Genomic DNA, 19433 nt, shown 5'->3' on the forward strand with positions numbered 1-19433 from the left:
ATTCCCCTCTCAAGCCATTTCACGGACTAATCAATGGGAACACATCCAGTGTCTTCTAAGCCCGTCTTTTTCCATGAGAGAGCAGCTGCATCTAATGGCTGCTCCATGCATCCTGTTCTTCCAGCACAATTACCCTCACCTGGTAGCTCAGAATCACTGACACCTGTCACAGTACTTATTGCAGCCATGAGTGAGAGATACGCTCAGATGTGTAGGTTCCTTCACTCCAGGGCAGGGGGTCTCAGTCACAGAAAAACCACCTGTTGAGGGGCTCTCCTTGGAGGGGAAAGAAACACTGCCCTGGGCTTCCTTCTCTGAGAGGTTGGCGCTGAAGCCCCGGCTTGGCCTTCTGGAGACTTGGAAGGGACCTGGTTCCAGCTGAGCTGCACCCCAAAGGTATGCCCAAGCACAGCCCCATTAGCTCCTCCACTGCAGGGTACCTAGGCCAGCTCTGCTCTGCACACAGGTGTAGCCAGCCCCACAAACAGCGGCAGTACTGAGTGCTGGGCTCACTGGCTACCTCCCACAGTGGCCCAGGGGACCTCAGGACCTGCCCTGGGGGCAGTGTGCTTGAAGTGCCTGTGGGTGGGTGCTAGCCCCTGCCCTGTAGGCGTGAGCTCTGAGGGCTCCCTGCCTCCTTCCCACCTTGCAAGCTTAGAGAGGAAAACTTGAGAGGAGTCACACAGCAGGTGGCAGAGCATCTAGGTTACCCAGATCATGGCAGCGAGCCTGCCTCTTCTAATCAGGGTCCAAGTTATGCCAGGCAGCAGACCGTGTCAGCTTGTGCCATCCTCACAGCAGCTACTTACAACAGAGCCTGCTCCAGCCCCAATTTATACAAAGTGAGCAAGCTGGGACTCGAAAAAGTAAGCAATTTCCTTAAGGCTGGGAAGGAGGCCAAATCCACCTGGACAACTCTGCCTGGAATCTTGACCTTAAATCTTACAAGGAACAGCAGGCCTTTGGTGCACCCTATCCTCACATTCCTAGCACACAACTGATGCTTAATAAAGGCTGCCGTGTGGACTTCCAGTTGCCTTTTGCTACCCTCACTGCCCAGACCCACAGTCTGCCTGCCTGCAGGACTCTAGGGAACTGCAGAGAGGCACACAGGGAGCTGTTGGGTTTACTGAGTTGATGTGGGCAAACTGGCAGGGCCTCATTGCTGGAAGATGGGGGGCAGTTGGATGCCTAGGCTCACAGATAGAAGAGGCAGGTGGAAAAAGTGAGGGTGAACAAGAGCTCTGCCCTGGGGGACAGGAGATGCAAGCAAGGAGATGGGAAGGGAAGGCAGTCCTGGGGCGTGGTGAGACTTTGGCTCATGACGGGCCAAGTCAAGAAAATCTGAGGCAGGATTTCCAAGAGAGGCCTCCTTGGAAAATTGGCATGAGCTCTCAGAAAACTGCCACTGGGAGAGATAGGTAGAAAAGCAGAGGAAGCGGCTTCTGGGCTTCACAGACAGCACGAAGGGGCAGACACACAGATTAGCGAGCTCCTAGGGTGCTGGCTGCCATGTGGGCAGTAGCTGGGAGCGGCACCTGGGGGAGAAACCCTGGCAGCTGGCGGGAGGTGATGTCATCCTGCAGAGAGGCTGCTCCTTCAGGGGATCCCCTCCTAGAACAGTCCTGCAAAAACTGGGGACAGGACGGATCTGCCCAAGGGTGGGGGTGGGACGGGCTCAGGTCCTGGCAGGAACCCAGAGGGAGAGTGGAGTGTCTCCCAAGTGAACACAGGACTTTGCATGAGCCTTGTGCTTCCTGACATGGCTTCTGCTGCACCTGCTGAGGCCCCACGGGGGTCACCTGCATTTCTCCACCAACCTCAGCCCGATCCTCTGGCCTGTGTGAGCTCCCATGTGCCCTACTACCTGCCCACATCCCACCTCCACTGGTTCCACACCAACAGTAAGGATGCCCAGCCACCTACTATGGGACAAGGGCACTGTTCCATGCAGTCTCTTACTTTCCAAGTTTCTGCTTTAGCTGCTGTCCCTTGCCAGGAATGCCTTCTCCTTTTCTCTCTACCAGTGGCACTCCTACCAAGCCCAAGTTTGCGGGGACCTCCAGGAGCATCTCCCCGCTACCCCAAGCCAGCCAGTGGGCGACTATCTCTAGGACAACAACCCTGAGCTAGTGCACATGACACAACCATGGCCACGATCACAACCTGAGACTCTAATCATCAGAGGTCGAGCCTTAGAACCTAGCTTTGCTTTGGCTAGCTCAGGACACTGGCTTTCTCTGGGCTGTAGCTTCCTTATCTGCAAGAGGTGGTAGTGACAGATCCTGCAGGGGTCTTCCCTGCTGGGGAGGATAGTCCTATATAAGCTGTAGGAGTTGTTTACAGAATAACAGAGGAAACAGAGTGCTGGAGAGCTTTTGTCCCTCAGCTGCCTGAGAGCCCGCAGGCTCAGGGCCAGGGCAGCCAGGAGGAAGGAGGGTGGAGAAGGGAGGCTGTGGCTCTGTGCAGTGCCCCTCCCAGACCCCATCTCCAGGCAGGCAGTGGACTGGCCAGCTGGAGAGAGAGCCAGCTCAGCATCCAGAGGCCATGCTGGGGCGGATGGAGGCCAAGCCATGCAGCCAGCAGAGCCTTATCTACAAGGATCTAGCTCCACCCCAGCCCCTCACCTCGGAGTTTTTGGTCTCACACAACACACCCACATTCTAGATGGGGAGACCAAAGCCCAGCAAAACCGGGCCGCTTGCCTGAGACCCCTGACCGGCTGAGATCCCTCTGCTCCCCTGCTGGCCACAGACGGGTCCATCGCAAGATGCTGAGCTGCAGAGGTGGCCTCCCCCAGCCCTGGGCATGCCACCAAGGTCCCCTACTCCCTCCCGCTGGCTCTTCCCAGGCCACTGGGGCCTGCTAGCCTCTCAGCCATACGTGTGGTGAATAGAATGCATCACTGTGGGCCAAGTGGGCTCTGCTTACTGGCTCAAGGAGAGGGGAAGCAGGGAGCAGAGCCCAGAGATTAGCTCAGGCCCAGGCCCTCAGCACTGAGAGCACCAGAAGGGTGCTGCTGGCAAGGTGGAGGGGCCTGCCTTCCCACCCACTCCCAGCCCCTGCCTTATCCAAACCTGGCTGCCTCCCATTTCCCTGGGTCTCAAGCCCCTGAAAGTGGGGCCAGGACCCTCCCCCAGCCTGCAGCTCTGCACCTGGAGGGTGGGCATGGGGGTGGGTAGCACTTTGAGAAATGGTGAAACACCCTAAAAGACCCTTGGAAAAACCCCACTCCCTGGGCCTGGAGCAGTGGCCTAGCAGCTAAAGCTCTTGCCTTGAATGTGCCAGGATCCCATATGGGCGCCAGTTCCCATCCAGCTCCCTGCTTGTGGCCTGGGAAAGCAGTCGAGGATGGCCCAAAGCCTTGGGACCCTGCACCAGTATGGGAGACCGGGAGGAAGTTCCTGGCTTCGGATAGTCGCAGCACTGGCTGTTGTGCTCACTTGGGGAATGAATCATTGGAAGGAAGATCTTCCTCTCTGTCTCTCCTCCTCCCTATATATCTGACTTCGCAATAAAAATAAATAAATCTAAAACAAACAAACAAACAAACAAACCCATTCCCTGACCCTCCACAGTCAAGAATCCTGTTTGCTGCGGAGGCCTACCATTGTCCAATAAAACCAAAGGCCAAAGGCAAATTCTCAATCTCCAGCCCTGCTCTACCGGGACGCAGACCAAGGCCAGAGTCCCTGTGGGTCATCTCAGCCAGGCAGGGGGCCAGAGAAAAGCAGTCCGGCACTCTGGATGATTGGGGCATGGGTGCTGAGACCCAGGCTTGGGGGCAGCGCCAGGGATGGCTGGGAGCCAGGCTCAGGCTCCTTTGCTCTTGGTCTCAGTTAAATGCCTGAAAGTTGGGACTGGGCATTACTGGCTGCCCCTCCTCACCTGATCAGGCAAATGAACAGTGCTGAACAATCGTGGGCACCCACCACTGGGCAGGTGTGCATCTCAGACCCTACAGGAGGCTGCCCAGCCTTGACTCAAACCCCCATGGCTGTTACACAGTTCCCTGGGAGGATGGCACCACGGGCTAGTCTGGGTGGCCCTGGAAGGCCAACGACACAGCTGTAGAGGACGCCCACTTGCTGTGAAGGTGAAGGCTGGCCCGTGGTACAGGGAGGCGTGAAGATGGAATGCAGCCTGCAGGTACCCGCGCTCACGTGCTGGCTACACCAGTTACACACATGCACTCACATGCAATGCCAGCCCGTACCTGTTGTGTCCTTCTTGGGAGACTCTGCCCAGCTGGACAGCCACACTTCTGAGTCCCCCAGAGAGCAAGCGGCGACGGGAAGGAGAAGCAGAGCAGGAGAGAGAGAGAACCGTTAGGCAGGCAGGAGGTCCGAGACCAGTGGTTGCAGGGCCCGCGGGCTTGGCCGCCAACGCGGAAGGCGGGGGAGGGGATGGGAGTGATTTCCTGGCTCTGGGCTGGCTGTTGGGCGTGGGCCCGTGTGATTACAGAGGCTGGGACAGGGATAATGAAGTGTCTGGTGAAACACTGGAATCCTCTAGAGCACATAGGATCCTACACAACCCCTCCCTGGAAGGGGGGCCCACGGGTTACTCTGGCTTTAGAGCAGGAGGCCCGGCCCTTCCCCGCTGGCCACGTAGGTGACTGGTCCCACTGGGTCAGGTGGCTTCTCCTAACAGTTTGGCAGCCTCAACAATCTGGATCGAAGCTTCAGTGCCAGGGTTAGAGCAGCAGAGGACACTCCCTGAGTCTGGGGATACCACATCCAAGGGACCCTAAGGCCCCACCTTGCCATCATCCTACCCATGAGGCAGACAGACCCTAGCAGGAGACACTTCTCCCTCCCAATCTTGACCTGGAAGGACAGGGACCCTGAGGGCTGAAGAGGAAATGAGATCTCCATTCTAGACTCTGATAGTAGAGCGCAAGCTGGCCCTCAGTCTTTCCATGGGTGAAATGGGGCTAAGAGGGAGGAACAAGAATCAAAAGCGCCATGCCAGAGCGCAGGATTAGGAGATGTGTCCCTGTCTGATCCTGCCTGAAACATCAGGGAGGGGTAGGTGTTTGGCACTGTGGTCAAGTCACTACTTGGGATGCCCACTTCCTGTACTAGTGCTGGTTTTGCTTCCGATTCCAGCTTCCTGCTAGTGTAGACCTTGGGACATGGCAGGCAATGGCTCTAGGACTTTGGGTCCCGGCATCCACGGGGGAGGCCAGGACTGAGGGTCAGGCTCCTGGCTCCTGGCTCCTGGCCTGCATCAGCAGATTAAAAGTTAGTCTCTCTCCCTTTTGAATAAATAAGAATACAATATAGGAGGGTTACCAAACCTTCACAGGGTGGGTGTGCATTCCTGGCCCTGCTCAGCAGCAGAGGAACCTTCCAGTAACAATCCAAGTTACATGGCTCCCTTGGGTGCCCTGAGGACACTCTTTCTTTCCTTCTCTTCCCTTTTTTTTTTCTTTTTTAGGATTTATTTATTTGAATGGCAGAGTTACAGAAACGAGACAGAGAGGTCTTCTATCTGCTGGTCTACTCCCTAAACGGACCCAAAAGGCCAGGTCAGGAGCCCAGAACTCCAACGAGGTCTCCCATTATGGGGTTGCAGGGGTACAAGCTCATCTTTTCATCTTTCCCAACTCATTAGCAGGGAGCTCACGGGGGATGCTAGTATCACAGGTGGCGTCTTCATTCACTCTGCCACCACGCCAGCCCTGGCCAGTGTTTTCTTGGATGGGCTGACCAGCACTTCCAAAGCAGCAGACATCAGCTGCAGCAGGGACAATGGCAAGGCGAGGCTGAGAGGCACACCTTTGCTCATCACCCTATGCTGGTCAGGAGGCTCCCAGCACCGTCACAGACATGCACTGTGCACACCCTGAGCTGAGCACTCATTTCTTTTTCATGCCTGACTTGCTATGACGGGTGCTACCATTGTCTTCATTCTGCAGACAAAAAAACTGAATCAGAGCAGGTGAGAAGCTTGCCCAAGGACACAAGGATAGGGCGATGCCCATCTCTTGCAGAATACAGACCTCAAAGCCATCAGAGCTTGCTGCCACTCTCTCTTCCAGGACTCATGTTCTAGGACTCAGGCTGCCTGAGTTCAAACCCAGACCCTCCTGTTTGAGGAAGTGGCCTCTCTGAGTCCATGTGTGAAACTGTGGACGTTGAGGATAAAGTGCACATGCTCCCCTTCTGACGGCTGTGTAGCTTCGTGAAGTGTCCACAGCGCAAGGTCACGGTCAGTGCTCGGTAAAGGGTCAGCCACCGTTGGCGACATCTCCCATGAGAGTGATCAGCACAAGCCTGGCCCCTGGTACGGTCAGCACTGGGGCCACCAGGAGAAGCTGGCTCCTGAGACTGCCAGGACAAAAAGCACGTGGTGTCCCATGCTAGACTCACAAGGATTGGCTGGCGCCGGGTCACAGTGACATCCCCAGCCACCACCAGTCGCCACTGGATGCTGTAATGGTGGGGGATGGAGAGAGGAGGGAGGGGGAAGGGAGGGTTCCTGGAGACCTCATCAGGCACACAGGGCCAGCTTGCAAGACCTGGTGGGGCTGGGAACAGACCCATGTCCACAACTTTCAGCTGCTGTTTCCGGCCAAAGAGGTCTGAAGGCAGAATGGGGGTGGGGGTGGACTTGGCTGCCCGGTGCCCAGCCCTTGCTGAGGCTCCACCCTTTTACTATTGTGTCTCTGATGTGGCCAAAGTGGGCTGCTCCTGAGTCAGACCCAGCCATACACCTGCACATGCCTAGTGCCAGGCTCACTCTAAGCCCTAGGCAGGCCCAGCTCAGAGGTCAGCCATGTCTCGCTCCATCTCAGCTTCCCTGACCTCAGTGCACGCCATCTGCTTGGCAGAGAGAAAATGGGAAATGTGATGCTTCAGCAGTGAGCCAGGGGAACGCATGTTGTTGGAGGCCCCAGGAAGATCTGTTGTGCTAGAATAGGGACCTGCACAGACCCAGGGAGCCAAGAGCCCAGGCCTTGGGGGTTGTATGGCCTGTGAAGATACTGAGTGGCTCAAAACAGCTTTACTGTCAAAATCACATGGTGATGGTAGGCTGGACTTGACCCAGGGGCAGTCACTCCCAGCCACCCGTTCCCTCCACCCCTCCCCCAATCCTAAGGAGGCCTTCTCTTCCCTCTCCTCAAAGGAAAATGGGAAGTGGACCAGAAAACAAAGCCCTTTAAAAAAAAGTCTTTTAAAGTGATTTATTTCCCAGTCCTCTGGGTCTGCAGAATTAGTCCAGTTCTGCTGCTCTTACCCTGAATCCTCCCCGCTTGGAGTTGCTTTCTCTCCAGCCCACCCTAGCAGTCTCCCTCCTGGAGAAAGGGGTGGGGGAAAGACCCGCTGGCCTCATTACAGTGAATGAACGGGGGGAGGGGGGTCCTGGCTCACAGACCCCTGTCCCAGAGCCAGGAGAGATAAGGCTGCTGACTCAGGGCAGGGAAAACAGAAATGAAGGGACAGAGAGCAGGGTGAAGGAACAAGACACAGGCATGGCCAAATGACACAAACCAATTGCTCCTGGCCCTTCCCACTGTCTTTACCTCCCTCCCTCCTCTCTGCTGGCTCCCGCCTTGGAACCAACAGAACATGGCCTGCTAGGAAGGGCAGATCCCAAGCCTGGGAATCTGTGAGCTGGTCTTACAGGTCATTAACTGTGTGGCCTTGGGCAAGTGGCTTCCCTGCTCTGGGCCCCCATGGCCATATTAGGGAAAGTCAAGCCCTCAGGCCTCTTCATTGCTAAAGTAGTTGCTGGATGCTCCAGACTCCCCCAGCAGAGGCCTGGCAATTTCCACTACACAAATGCACTGCAGCTGAAGTCATCAGTCTTCCTAGAGAAACAGACACTTTCCAGGGAAGACCATGTGCGTGCAGGCTCAGCGCAGGAAACCCGCATCAAAAAAAAAAAGGCAGAGAATCAGCCCAGATAGGAGGATCTGGAACAAGAATGAAAGAATCTTTGGGGCCTGGTGTGATAGCATCATGGCTGAGGTCCTTGCCTTGAACGCGCCGGGATCCCATATGGGCGCCGGTTCTAATCCCAGCAGCTCCACTTCCCATCCAGCTCCCTGCTTGTGGCCTGGGAAAGCAGTCGAGGATGGCCCAATGCCTTGGGACCCTGCACCAGTATGGGAGACTGGAGAAGGTTCCTGGCTCCTGGCTTCAGATCAATGCAGCACCGGCTGTTGTGGTCACTGGGGAATGAATCATCAGACGGAAGATCTTCCTCTCTGTCTCTCCTCCTCTCTGTACATCTGCCTTTCCAATAAAATAAATAAATTAAAAAGAAAGAACCTTTGGTTCTTGTGTGCACACTCGGCCACTTTAGCAAATCCCAGAGCCTTTCCCCTCTTTTTGCAAATAGGATTAAAAAATTTTACCCTGGGATCAGTGCTGTGACTCAGAAGGGTTATCCTCCACCCTGTGATACCAGTATCCCACATGGGTGCCAGTCTGTGGCCCAGCTGCTCCACTTCCCATCCAGCTCTCTGCCTGTGGCCTAGGAAAGCAGTAAAGGAAGGCCCAAGGCCTTGGGACCCTGCTCCAACGTGAGAGACCCAGAAGAAGCTCCTGGCTCCTGGCTTCAGATCAACTCAGCTCTAACTATTGTGGCCACTTGGGGAGTGAACCAACAGATAGAAGATCTTACTCTCTCCCTTTCTGTTAACCTACCTTTCCAATAAAAATAAGTAAGTCTTAAAAAACAAAACAAAAACAAAACTACCTTGTTCTCCACAGAGGCATGCTCAGACTGAACGGCCCAATGCCTGGGAGAGGTTGTGGGTACGTGGACTCTGGTGGTGAAAGCAGTGACATCCCAGGAGATGAGGATTCTACCCTCAGTCACCTCAGCCATTCTTCCCAGCTTACAAATACTGCAGGAATCCAAGGGGTAGAGGTTGGGTAGAAAGCAGGCGCCTCAGGTTATAGCCAAATACAGAAACCCAAGGACACTCAAAACAACCAAGTGATGATTGGAAATCCTAGAAAAATGATGCAGGAGCTCTCAGGGCACCTGGAAAAGCAGCGAAATCTGGCCCAAGTGCTTGGGTCCCTGCCATCCTTGTGGGACACCTGGATAAAGTGTCAGGCCCCTGGCTTTGGCCTGGCCCAGCCCCGGCCATTGCAGTAATTTGGAGGAATGACCCAGCAGATGAAAGATCTCTCTCTGCCTTTCAAATAAATAAAATAAATTCTTCAAAAAATCTGAGTAGCTCTTCGGCTTCCTGAGGTTTGCAACAAGGCCTCTTTTCATCTCGAGTAACTCCAGCGCAGTAAGCAGCGGGCTCCATTTCCCCACACCGAGTCTCCAATTATTGTTTCCAGGAATGCTTCCCTGGTGTGTACAGTGAGTCCCACCCATCCAAACTAATAAATCCAGAGTGGGCTGCGGGCCCAGGTGGGAGAGTTGGCAATGAGCGTAGCCAGCAGCATAAGTTCCATGGTGAAGAAAAGCTATCCAGAAACCCCGGGCCTGGGACAGGGTCACACAGCCTTAGCTTCTGTGGTCTCTGCCCAGGCAGCCAGGCTCCAACAAGGGCTCCAACACAGTGAGCACCTCCTGGCCCCCCTTGCCCTCTCACCCGGAGAGGTCCTCCTGGCCTTAGGAATCCTATTGTTTGAGCCGGCTGTGAAATAGCTGGTCTCCATTCTCCTTTGCTGCAACCAGATCCCATGAGAGCTGCACACTCTCGTCACAGGCACTGTGATTGTCAGGGCACTTGGGGCAGGACGTGTGTGAGCCTCTCTCCCAGGAGCAGGGGCACTCACTCCCTCCCTCTGTTCTCTCTCTCTCTCCTCCACACACACTTCTGTGTCCCCTCCAGCTCACTGCCCTGACAGTTGCTCAACACTGACCTTCCAGTCTCATAGACCACCTGGGCTCAGGTCTTTGGTTAAAGCAACAGAAAATGAACCAAAACATCCAGCCTCATGGGCATAATCACCTGGTCAGGTCCTGCTGAGGCAAACGCAGGCGGGACATGAAAAGCCAATAAGCCTACAGCGGACTAATGTTAAGCTGATAATCGTATACGGCCTGTGAATGATGCTATAAATATCCAAATGGTCCTTGGCAGAACAAGGTTCCCCACCCCTGGCTATGGTGAGCAGCAGTAGCTCGCTCATCATGAGTACTTAAGGCCCGGGTATGGGAGATGTTGCTGCTACTACAGCAGCAGAGATCCTAGGTTGGTAGGCCCTACCTCCTACGTTTGCAGCATCCAAGGCAGGGCTGGCCTTCATGAAGCGGGACTCAAGCAGTCACCTGGATCCCATGATTGCAAAGACCTTGTGGTTGCCCTATTGCTTGCCTGTGGGTCATTCATAGCTCAGGAGCACGAGGCCCTGTGTTTTCATTTTGCAATGGGCCCTGCACATTATGCACCTGCTTATGCATGAGGACTGAAGGTTCTGGACCACAGACTTCTGAGCTCAATAAACAGACTCATGGAGGAATTCCACAGGGCAGTTTTATTGGTGGGCATCTTCTTAAATGCCGAAGGCAAACCTATAAAGGGAAAGGCAGGCTGTTGCCTCTGTGCCCCTTTCCCTTTGATCCAGCTCCTGTTTCTTGGTGGGATCTATAGGCTAAGCCAGAGGCGGAGTCGGGACCAGCAAGGGGCACATTCTTGTCCAAGAGCATGCAGAACAGGACTGGCAGGGCTGGGAGAGAATCGTACCCAAGCCTGTTTACTGAATGCTCCTGTGAGCTGGCTGCTCAACACGCTGAGTATTCTCTTTCATAGTCCCTATTTCCTGGGCTCAGGGACACTGAGGGCCCTTTCCAAGGTCCCATAGCAAGGAAGTGACCGTGTTAGACTGCAGCCCAGGCAGGAGCTGGGAATGACAGGATCCTCAGGTGGGAACTGGCCTGTGCATCTCCGCTGTAGTTGCAACCACAGTCCTACTCGGTAACAAAGGACTGGTTTTTCTGGGCAGTGCAGCTTCTCCCACAACTCAGGGAAGTGGGAGGCTGGGCCATGTGGGGGTGGCCCCACCCGGGGCAGGAATGCACCCCCCCACCTTGTGAGGTCAGGGCACAGTCAGTTCCCCTGCCCAGGTGGGGAATGGGGTGCGGTGGAGCTGGGCCTTGAGCCATTCCACAGCCCCTGAAGGCCTAAGTCTGAGGGTGCCTGTCTGGGCTAAGCCTGGAACTGGAAGGGTCTGCCTGGCCCTAGTGAGTGTCTGGGGGAGGCCAAGGGTACATCTGCCACCCTCCCCTCACCCTGCTGAGAAGAGCGCAGAAGCTTCTCTGGGGAGACAGGTGCAGCCAGAGGCGCTGTGGGCAGACAAGGGCGCCTGGTGTGTGTGGGGCGGAAGAGGCCGGCAGGTTCTGAGCCTTTGCTCCCAGCAGCTGCTGCCGGACCCCGCAGCAGCCCCCTGGGTGGTGGCCACCCCCTCATTTCTCAGATTCTCATCTCTCCCCAGGCCACCGGAACCCTTTGTGACCCCGGGTGGTCTGCCTTGGTGGTCCTCCTCCACTTACTGGGATCCCTCTGATCCAAGGCCCTACCCTCTAACTCCACACCCTAGTCCTGGAAGCCCCAGCCAGGGAAGCAGCCCGAGGTCAGCAGTTGTTGGGCTCCAGCCCCCTAGGACTGAACCGTGACCCCCCCGACTGATGAGTGATGGAGAAAAGACGGTAGCCTGGGACAGACACTCCCACGGAGGGACGAGCAATGGACGGGTCTGTTTCCTAGTCTGGACCATGGTCCTCCTGAATCACTGTGCCTGAATCACTCAGCAGCTGTCTACTAAGCCTTGCTCATGTGCAGGAGTGGGGCCCCCAGGCATCCAACTCCCCAAAGCATGAGAGGCAGGGCACCTCTCTCACCGCAGCACCTGCCAACTCTGCATTTGGACTGACCTGATCAGAGGAATACTTGGGAAGGGGGGGAAAAAGCTCCTGTATTTGTACTGAACAAATGTACAGATCTTTTTTCTTTGTCATCACTCCCCAAAGCATTTTTGCCATGCCATATACCACAAGAGACTGAGATGCCAGATGGCACACAGGGGCTGTGCCCAGGTTGTACCTATGCACTCCCTATGTGCTATCTGCAAACAGGACCTGGGAAGGGGGCAGGTGGCATGACAGTGCATCCACAGACACCTTCCCAGTCCTCCTGTCTGCTCTGGGGGTCCTGCAGATCACAGGCTTGAGCCTGCTGCTCATGGAGGCTGAGAACACCCATGCTTCCATTTGCCTGTCTCTCTCCAGGTGCCCCAGGCAAGATCTTCACACGTTCTGTTTCAACCATCTCCAGTTAAGACTGGGACATAGCAGGTGCTTATGTCTCTCCCATCTGACTTGATATTCCTGCAGGCCCCTAACCCTACTAGCACTCCCACCATACCCCAAACACAGAAGGTTTCCAATTAGCTAGCATAGAGAAAGACGAAGGCTGGCACGCTTGTTGTTGTCAGTGTAACGGGTTTTATGGGTACCAGTTCTCCCTCTAGTCCAGGCTTTGCTTCCTGAGCCATACACAGGCCTTCACAGGCCAGGAAAGGCCCTGAGCCTTGGGTATGCAGGGACAGTGGCTCCTTGGCAGACCCCCAAGGCTGTGAGAACAGCCCTGAATGGCTACTAGCTCTCCACATCTGCTTCAGTGCCCCTCTAACTAATATGACCTCAGAAAAGATGGATGTTGCAGGAAATGGGAGCCTAAACGGGAGCAAGTTGCTTATCTCTGGGGTAGGGGTGGGAGTGGGACAGGCTCAGTGCAGCCAGGGCTTGCTGCGAGCCGGGTCTCTCTCCCCCCCTGCCCTGCCTGGGTCTGCTCTAATCCCCTCAGTTCTCAGATGCCACGTAAACAGAGCCGTGGTGTGCACATGCGCACACTTGATCACACACACACACACACACACACACGCTGCTTGGGAAATCCCCACATCTGGCTCTCACGTGACTCAGCTATGCTACAGCTGAGAGGCCCGGGGGCACAGGACAGGGTCAGGCGTGTGTGGATTCCCCAGGGAGGGCAGAGTGAGTCCAGAGTTCTGGAGAGCGCAGAGCTACGACCCTGGACAATCTGGGATAGGGACCCGGGGCTTGGAATGCAGGCAGCTCTGATCCCCTACCCATGACCAGCCTGGCAAGGTGGGGCCACCTCTCTGCATCCACCTAAGAGTTGAAAGGTCCCTCTTTTTACCCTGCCTGTCCCAGCTGATCAGCACCCACCTTTCACTGTTGAGGATGTGTCTCCTGGGAGATGGCACCCTAACAAGACATGGCATGTAGAGGCAGCTAGGGCGGTACCTGGCAGTTCTCCTCTGCCCGGCTGATGCACTGGCAACCCCCCAGTCAGGGGGAGCGTTGGGTGCTGCCAGAGACACTGTGTGGCCAAGCAGGGTGTCTGGGTGCCAGTCTCGGCTCCACTCCTGCTCCCAGTGCCCTGCTGATGGGCCCCTTGGGGAGGCAGCAGGGATGTCTTTTGTACTTGGGCCTCTGACACCTGTGTGAGACCCAGCTGTGAGTTTCCACTTCACCCAGCCCTGACGGGAGCAGGCATCTGGGGAGTGAACCAGCCGACCGCAAGATTTCTGCCTGTCTCTCCCTCTGGCTTTCGAATGAAGTAAGAACAATTCACTTCACTAAGTAACCTATATTCTAAACAAAACAATCCAAACCCGGCAGCCCTCAGGAGCCCATGTGGGCTCTGACTCTGACCATAAGCAGCTCCCAGGCCCAGGAGGCCTCCTGCACAGCCAGGCATGGAGCAGAAGCCTCCTGACTCAGCTCCAACACTAACCAATGCCATCTCTTTACCAGCTCTCCAGGGGCACACATGACCACAAGGTCCAGGAGGCATCACAGTGAGGTGGAAAAAAGCACCATTTTTTTCCTGTAAGCATCTAAGTTTTACTGCAATATCGGAAAAAAAGTTTTTTTTTCCCCTCACACTTAAAAACCAACTCAATCTACAAACATCACTTGCCAACAGAATTACGCATGCCATCTTTCCTTTTCTCAACAAAGCAACTTTTAGATCAGAAAAAGGTGCTAGAGCCATCAGCAATGCACATCTTCTCCCCCCAACCCCATCTCTGTTTTTCCACTGGCTTTGTCACTCCTGGAAACGTGGCTGCTGGTGTCATGTGGCTCCAGACCAGAGAAATGGAGCCAGGAACGAGTTACTTTCTGGCTAAGGGCCGCCGGGGGGAAGCCTTTCTCTGCTGGACCACAATTCAGGCATTTCCTCCCTCACGGGGGAACAAAACCTTGTAAGCAAGGACTGGCTGATGGAATACCAGGGTCCAGCCACTGCCTCCCTATGAGGCCACCCGATGAGGCTGGGCTGTGGTCTCAGGCACCAGAGGTTTACAACCTTCTGTCCTGACAGATGCTCCCCTCCCCTGCCCACTTCAAGGGTCCAGGCTGACCAGGCAGCAAGGCTGAGCTGCCTGGAGCCGCTCGGGGCCAGGGCATAGACAGGCCTGATGCGTGTGAGCAGCCTCACTTTCTCCATGGCATCACTGCCACGTGCGCTGGCTGCGGAGCTGTCAAGCTTATCTGCCTCTGTTCTGTGCCAGTGAGAGGGCTTTGAACTCCAGGGGTGACTTGAGGCTGAACATGCAAAGAGAGTACTTTTGCAAAACGTCAGCCTGGGCGGGATGGGCCGGAAGCCCATGAGCCAGCATGAGACACGCTTGCTCTTGAGCTGGGCCCCGGGAGGGCAGCAGGCAGACCTGGGGTCTGGGTGGCGTTCTAAACAAGAATGGTTTGGGTGAATAAGGATGCTTGGCCAGTGCTTTACAACACCCCACTCCTGCACACTTGGAAGTTTCCTCCACAGGTGCTGCTCCTGACCGACACCTCCCTTCCCTTAAACGTTGCAAGCCCATTGCAGCCCCAGGTGCATGTCTGCATCCTTTTCATCCAGCAGCACCCAGCTCCAGCCTCTCCCTTCCAGGCTGGACTCCTCTGTCCTACATGTGCGTGGCCCTTGCCCCTGTGAGAGGATGTCACGTCTTGATTGATGTTGGGGGTCCCTGCCTTCTCAGCTGAACTGTGCTCTCTTTGGATGGGGCTGGAGCCAGCATGGGCTGCCACGGGACCCTCGCAAAGGCCTACACTGTGGTGGGGAGGAAGGCTGCCCTGGCTTGCAGCTCTGGTATGCTGTCACTCAGTTCTGAGCCCTGTGGGCAGCAGGGGGAATCTGTTCAGGGGATGGAGGAGTATGAGGCCCTGGAGGCCTCAGACACCTATTTCCTTTGTCCTGTCATGGCTCCGGCTCACCTCTGCCAGCCCTCACTATGGGCAAGTCTTTCTACATCACTTCATTGATAGAAGGAAGTGGGTAGATTGGCTTTTCAGAGCAGCCAGTACTTACGGGTGGATCTTTAAGCAAATCTCATTTATTGGAAGGCAATTGAAGGGGCCAGCATTGTGACGCAGTGGGCCTCAGACTGCAACACCAACACCCCATGTGGGTGCTGGTTAGTGTTCCAAGGGCTTTACTTCTCTGCTATGGCCTGGGAAAGCAGCGGAGGATGGTCCAGGAGCTTGGACTCCTGCCCTCTACAGGAGAGACCTAGAGGAAGCACCCATTCCAGTTTGGCCCAGCCCTGGCCACTGCGCCCCTCTGGGGAGTGAAGCAGTGGATGGAAGATTGATGTCTCTCTCAACTCTGATACACAAGTAAAATAAAACTAAAATGAATGAATCAATGAATGAACAAATGCCAAACTCATAAAACATGATATGAGGGCATTAGTCATACCCTGTAAAGAGACCTCTCACCCATTCAGACCCTGTGATCAATGGCTCTTTCTGGAAACTTCAGGAGGGCTCCTTGGCAGAGGGCCTCAGTACCTCAGTCCTGGTTACTGACCCATCCCTGTGGCCATGGCTCACTTTGGGTTGGAGGACTAGACTCATGTCCAGCGGCTGGCTGACCTTATCTGCTGAAATGGGCACGAGGCTGCCTGCCCAGGCTGTGAGGCTTACAGGCAGGCAGTGACCAGTGGTACCGACTCAGACTCCCTTGACTGGTTGGAGCAGGACAAAAGCTAGAGTCAACACCTGCCCAGCTGCCACCTTTCACAGCAGGACTCGGCTGACCCATAGCATCTGTCCAGCTGGGCATGGAGTAACTAGGGTCATCACTTCACAAGCCTTTACCCAAGCTTCAAACAGCCTGGCCAAACCATATCAACTGCCCTCTCTTATAGAGGAAGAAGGGAGGCACGGAGAACTCACAAGACTATAGTGCAGGGGCATGGAATGAGGCCTCATGGCTCTGAGGGAGTCAGCATCTTGGCCCGAGAGAGAGCGGCTCAGCCATGTGCTGGAGCCCGGCACCAACAGGCCCGATTGCGACTTTAGACCGCTTCTCCTCTCCTTTCAGAATCCATCAATCCTTACACAACAGCAAAGCTAACCCGTGGCCGAGCTGGGGCCCAGACCCTGCCTGTTGGATGCCAAAACTCCAGCTTTCCGCCCCAAGCTCTGAGCACCACCGCCTCCCTCCCGCTGAGGAAAGGGCAGTAACGTGGATCGCATTAGCTCAGGCCAATAACGCAGTTTTACGGTCATGGAGATGGAAAAAGAAATCAACAGGATTTCACCAGGATGTCAACACTTGCCTAAGAGAACAAACTTACAGCAATGCTCTTGAGCAACCTCATTTGCATTTAAACGAGCTGGAGCTCATCCTGGGGCTCCAGGGTGGGATGGAGCTTCAAACTTGGGCCTCACTGCAGACCAAGAGATCCCATCACACTCCAGGCCCACATGCGCCCTCTAGTGGCTGCATCTCAGAACTCCCCAGCCGAGATTCTTGGAGATGCAGTTTGCTACAGCCAGGTAAAAAACCAAAACAAATCACCTGATCCGGCCCGCGCAACATCCTAGCGGCTAAAGTCCTCGCCTTGAACGAGCTGGGATCCCTAATGGGTGCCGGTTCTAATCCCGGCAGCCCCGCTTCCCATCCAGCTCCCTGCTTGTGGCCTAGGAAGGCAGTGGAGGTTGGCCCAAAGCATTGGGACCCCGCACCCGCATGGGAGACCAGGAAGAAGCTCCTGCTTTGGATTGGCTCAGCTCCAGCCGTTGTGCTCATTTGGGGAGTGAACCATCAGATGGAAGATCTTCCTCTACATCTCTCCTCCTCTCTGAAGGGGTGGGACCAATGTTAGGTGTTGATCTAGCTGGCCTCCAGTCCCCAGGGCTAGGTGCGAGCAAAGTCCATACTCAGCTAACCCAATCTGGGGCGGGGCGGGGAGGGAGCTGAGTCCAGGAGCTGAGAGGCCATCAGGGCTGAGCTGAGGCTTCCCTGAAGTCCCACCTGTGGACAGCAATGACCTGAGCTTGACCTGAGCATTCTGCCTGTTTGCCCCACAGCCTGCCCTATGGAGTCCAGATTCACCCAGGCAGCACCCACCGTGCTGGCCAATGCCTTTCCCCATGCCTCTTCACGTGGGCCTCCTGCTGCCCTGGTGTCTCAGGCTAGATCCTCTCCCGAGGAGACAATTCAGGGCAGGAGGCTATCCCAGAGGCAAAGGTGTCTATCCCAGGTCCTGTGTGCCTGACTCCCCACCCCCACATCCACCAGGGCCTTCTTTCCCCACTCCTCCCCTGAGGCCGCTGGGCTCTCACTCAGACTCCTCCCTTGTCTAGCTACTCAGAACCCCCGCAGTGGCTCCTTATCTCCCTCAGCAGGAATCAACAGCTTCCACTCCAACCTGGAGGTCTCTAAAATATCACTTGCCCTCACCTTCTCCCCTCCCCTATCACCTCTCCCAGTCCCGAGAGCCAGTGAGCCTTTTTCCAGCCCAGGGCCTTATTTCTTTAGCCCTCCTGCACTCCTCTCTCCCCAGGTAACCTTGTCACAAGTCAGCTTCCCTCCACCCCCATAGTACCGTTCTTCTAGTGGCTGGCCCCCAGATTGGCTGCAAACCCCACGAGGGCAGGTGACACGCCTGTAACCTCAACATTTCCACTCTGCTGGCACACATCAAGTGCTCCATAGAGCCAGCTGCAGTACCTCCTCCTGCTACCATACTGCTCCTAGGTTACCAAGCCTCTGGCTCTCAGCCCCCAAACCAGAAAAAACTGCCTCCTCTTTCCTGCAGGTGTCGCCCTGCCATGCCTGCAGTGGGTTCTCTCATCGGTATACACCTCTTCCATTCACTCAAGCCCTCAGTGGGTCTGTTTCGTCCTGCACCCCAGTGAAAGTTGCTACTCTCAAGGCGAAGGGAGAGGAAGCTAACAAACAGCACAGGCCAGGCGTGGGAGAGGAGGGGTGATGCAGAGTGCCTTGCGGGGGCAGCCAGGGAAGGGCAGAGGGCTCCATGAGCCAGCACATGCAAGATGAGGGAAGAGTCTTCCAGACAGAGGAAATGACAAGGACAAGGGCTGCTTGGAAGGGGCTGGCAGAGCTGCGGGGATGGGGGTGGGAGGGCAATGTATGTAGCTATGCAGGCCCTAGAGCACCAAGCCCAGGCTGAGAAGACAGGGGTGCCTGTCTGGATCACACAAGGCTCAGGAAAAGGCGCTGGCACCCCTGGGGAAATTTGTACATGATTTTGGGAGATGTTTTCAGGAGGCCTGTCTGGCTGTGGTGTGGATGGTAAATGTGACAACAGAGGAATCAGGTAGGCAGCCAAGAGCTTCCTGAAAAGAGGAGGAGGACTTCCAACAGGTGAGGTGGTGGAGGTGGGAGAAACAGGTGCATCCTGAGGTAAGGCTGGTAGGTGAGAGGAAGGAAGAGCCCAGGATGCCTCCCGATTTCAAGATGCAGCCGATGTAACCAGGGGAAGGCAAGCAGGTATGTGAGAGGCCACACTCTCCTCCTGGTATTGAGGTCCCTGGTCCTGCTTTCCCAGCCAAGGTCCCTGGGAACTTCCTCTGCTGACCCCACCCTCCTCAAGCCTTGCTCCAGGCTACACACTGTGCTCAGCAAGGGCTCCTTCAAGGAGAAGCTGGGGCTTTGGGAACTGCACTTTAAAATAAAGCCACTTTCTCTGTGCCAATGCCCCCGGCTGCAGTGACCTGGGGCAGCTCGGTGAGGTTCATCAAGGAACAGCCCATGGCCCTAGTTTGCACTTGGCCAAGGACAAGGACCGTTACCCCTTAAAGCCTCACCTGGCAAGGGAAATCCCAACACCCAGCACACACGTGGCTCCAAGCAGCAAGAAAAAGAACAGGTAAAGTTCTAGCACACAGTAGGTTCTCATGATCAGTTACCCAACTGGCAGTAAGTGGGGTGCTTGACTCAGGGAGTTGCCATGGAAACAGCCATCAGGATGAGTATGATAGAGATGGCAGTTGTAACTGGCTCATGGGATGGTGGGGGCTTGGTGAGGCTATAGTATGATGCGGAGGCCTTTAACAGTGAGTCTGCTCCTGCCCCAGGGCCTTTGTACCTCCCTAGGCGAGGGCAGTCTTTGTTCTATTAAGCCCTTCAACTAACTGGATAAGGCCCACAGACCCCACTTAAA

The 19433-nt window shown here is 55.5% G+C and overlaps 1 protein-coding gene across 4 annotated transcripts in view; it reads right to left on the minus strand.

The window, feature by feature from the left end:
- Window positions 1–19433, minus strand: part of SH3PXD2A (SH3 and PX domains 2A) — a 199755-nt gene that overhangs the window by 43632 nt on the left and 136690 nt on the right. For 2 of the 4 annotated variants that reach the window (XM_058671921.1, XM_058671920.1), the window contains exon 7: window positions 4217–4261. The exons of the other annotated variants lie outside the window; for them this stretch is intronic. In XM_058671921.1, coding sequence (XP_058527904.1) covers window positions 4217–4261 — 45 coding nt within the window. The remainder of the gene's footprint in view (window positions 1–4216; window positions 4262–19433) is intronic. 4 annotated transcript variants of the gene reach the window in all.

Source organism: Ochotona princeps, chromosome 13, assembly GCF_030435755.1.
Source record: "Ochotona princeps isolate mOchPri1 chromosome 13, mOchPri1.hap1, whole genome shotgun sequence".
In the NCBI taxonomy this organism is placed as follows: Eukaryota; Metazoa; Chordata; class Mammalia; order Lagomorpha; family Ochotonidae; genus Ochotona; species Ochotona princeps.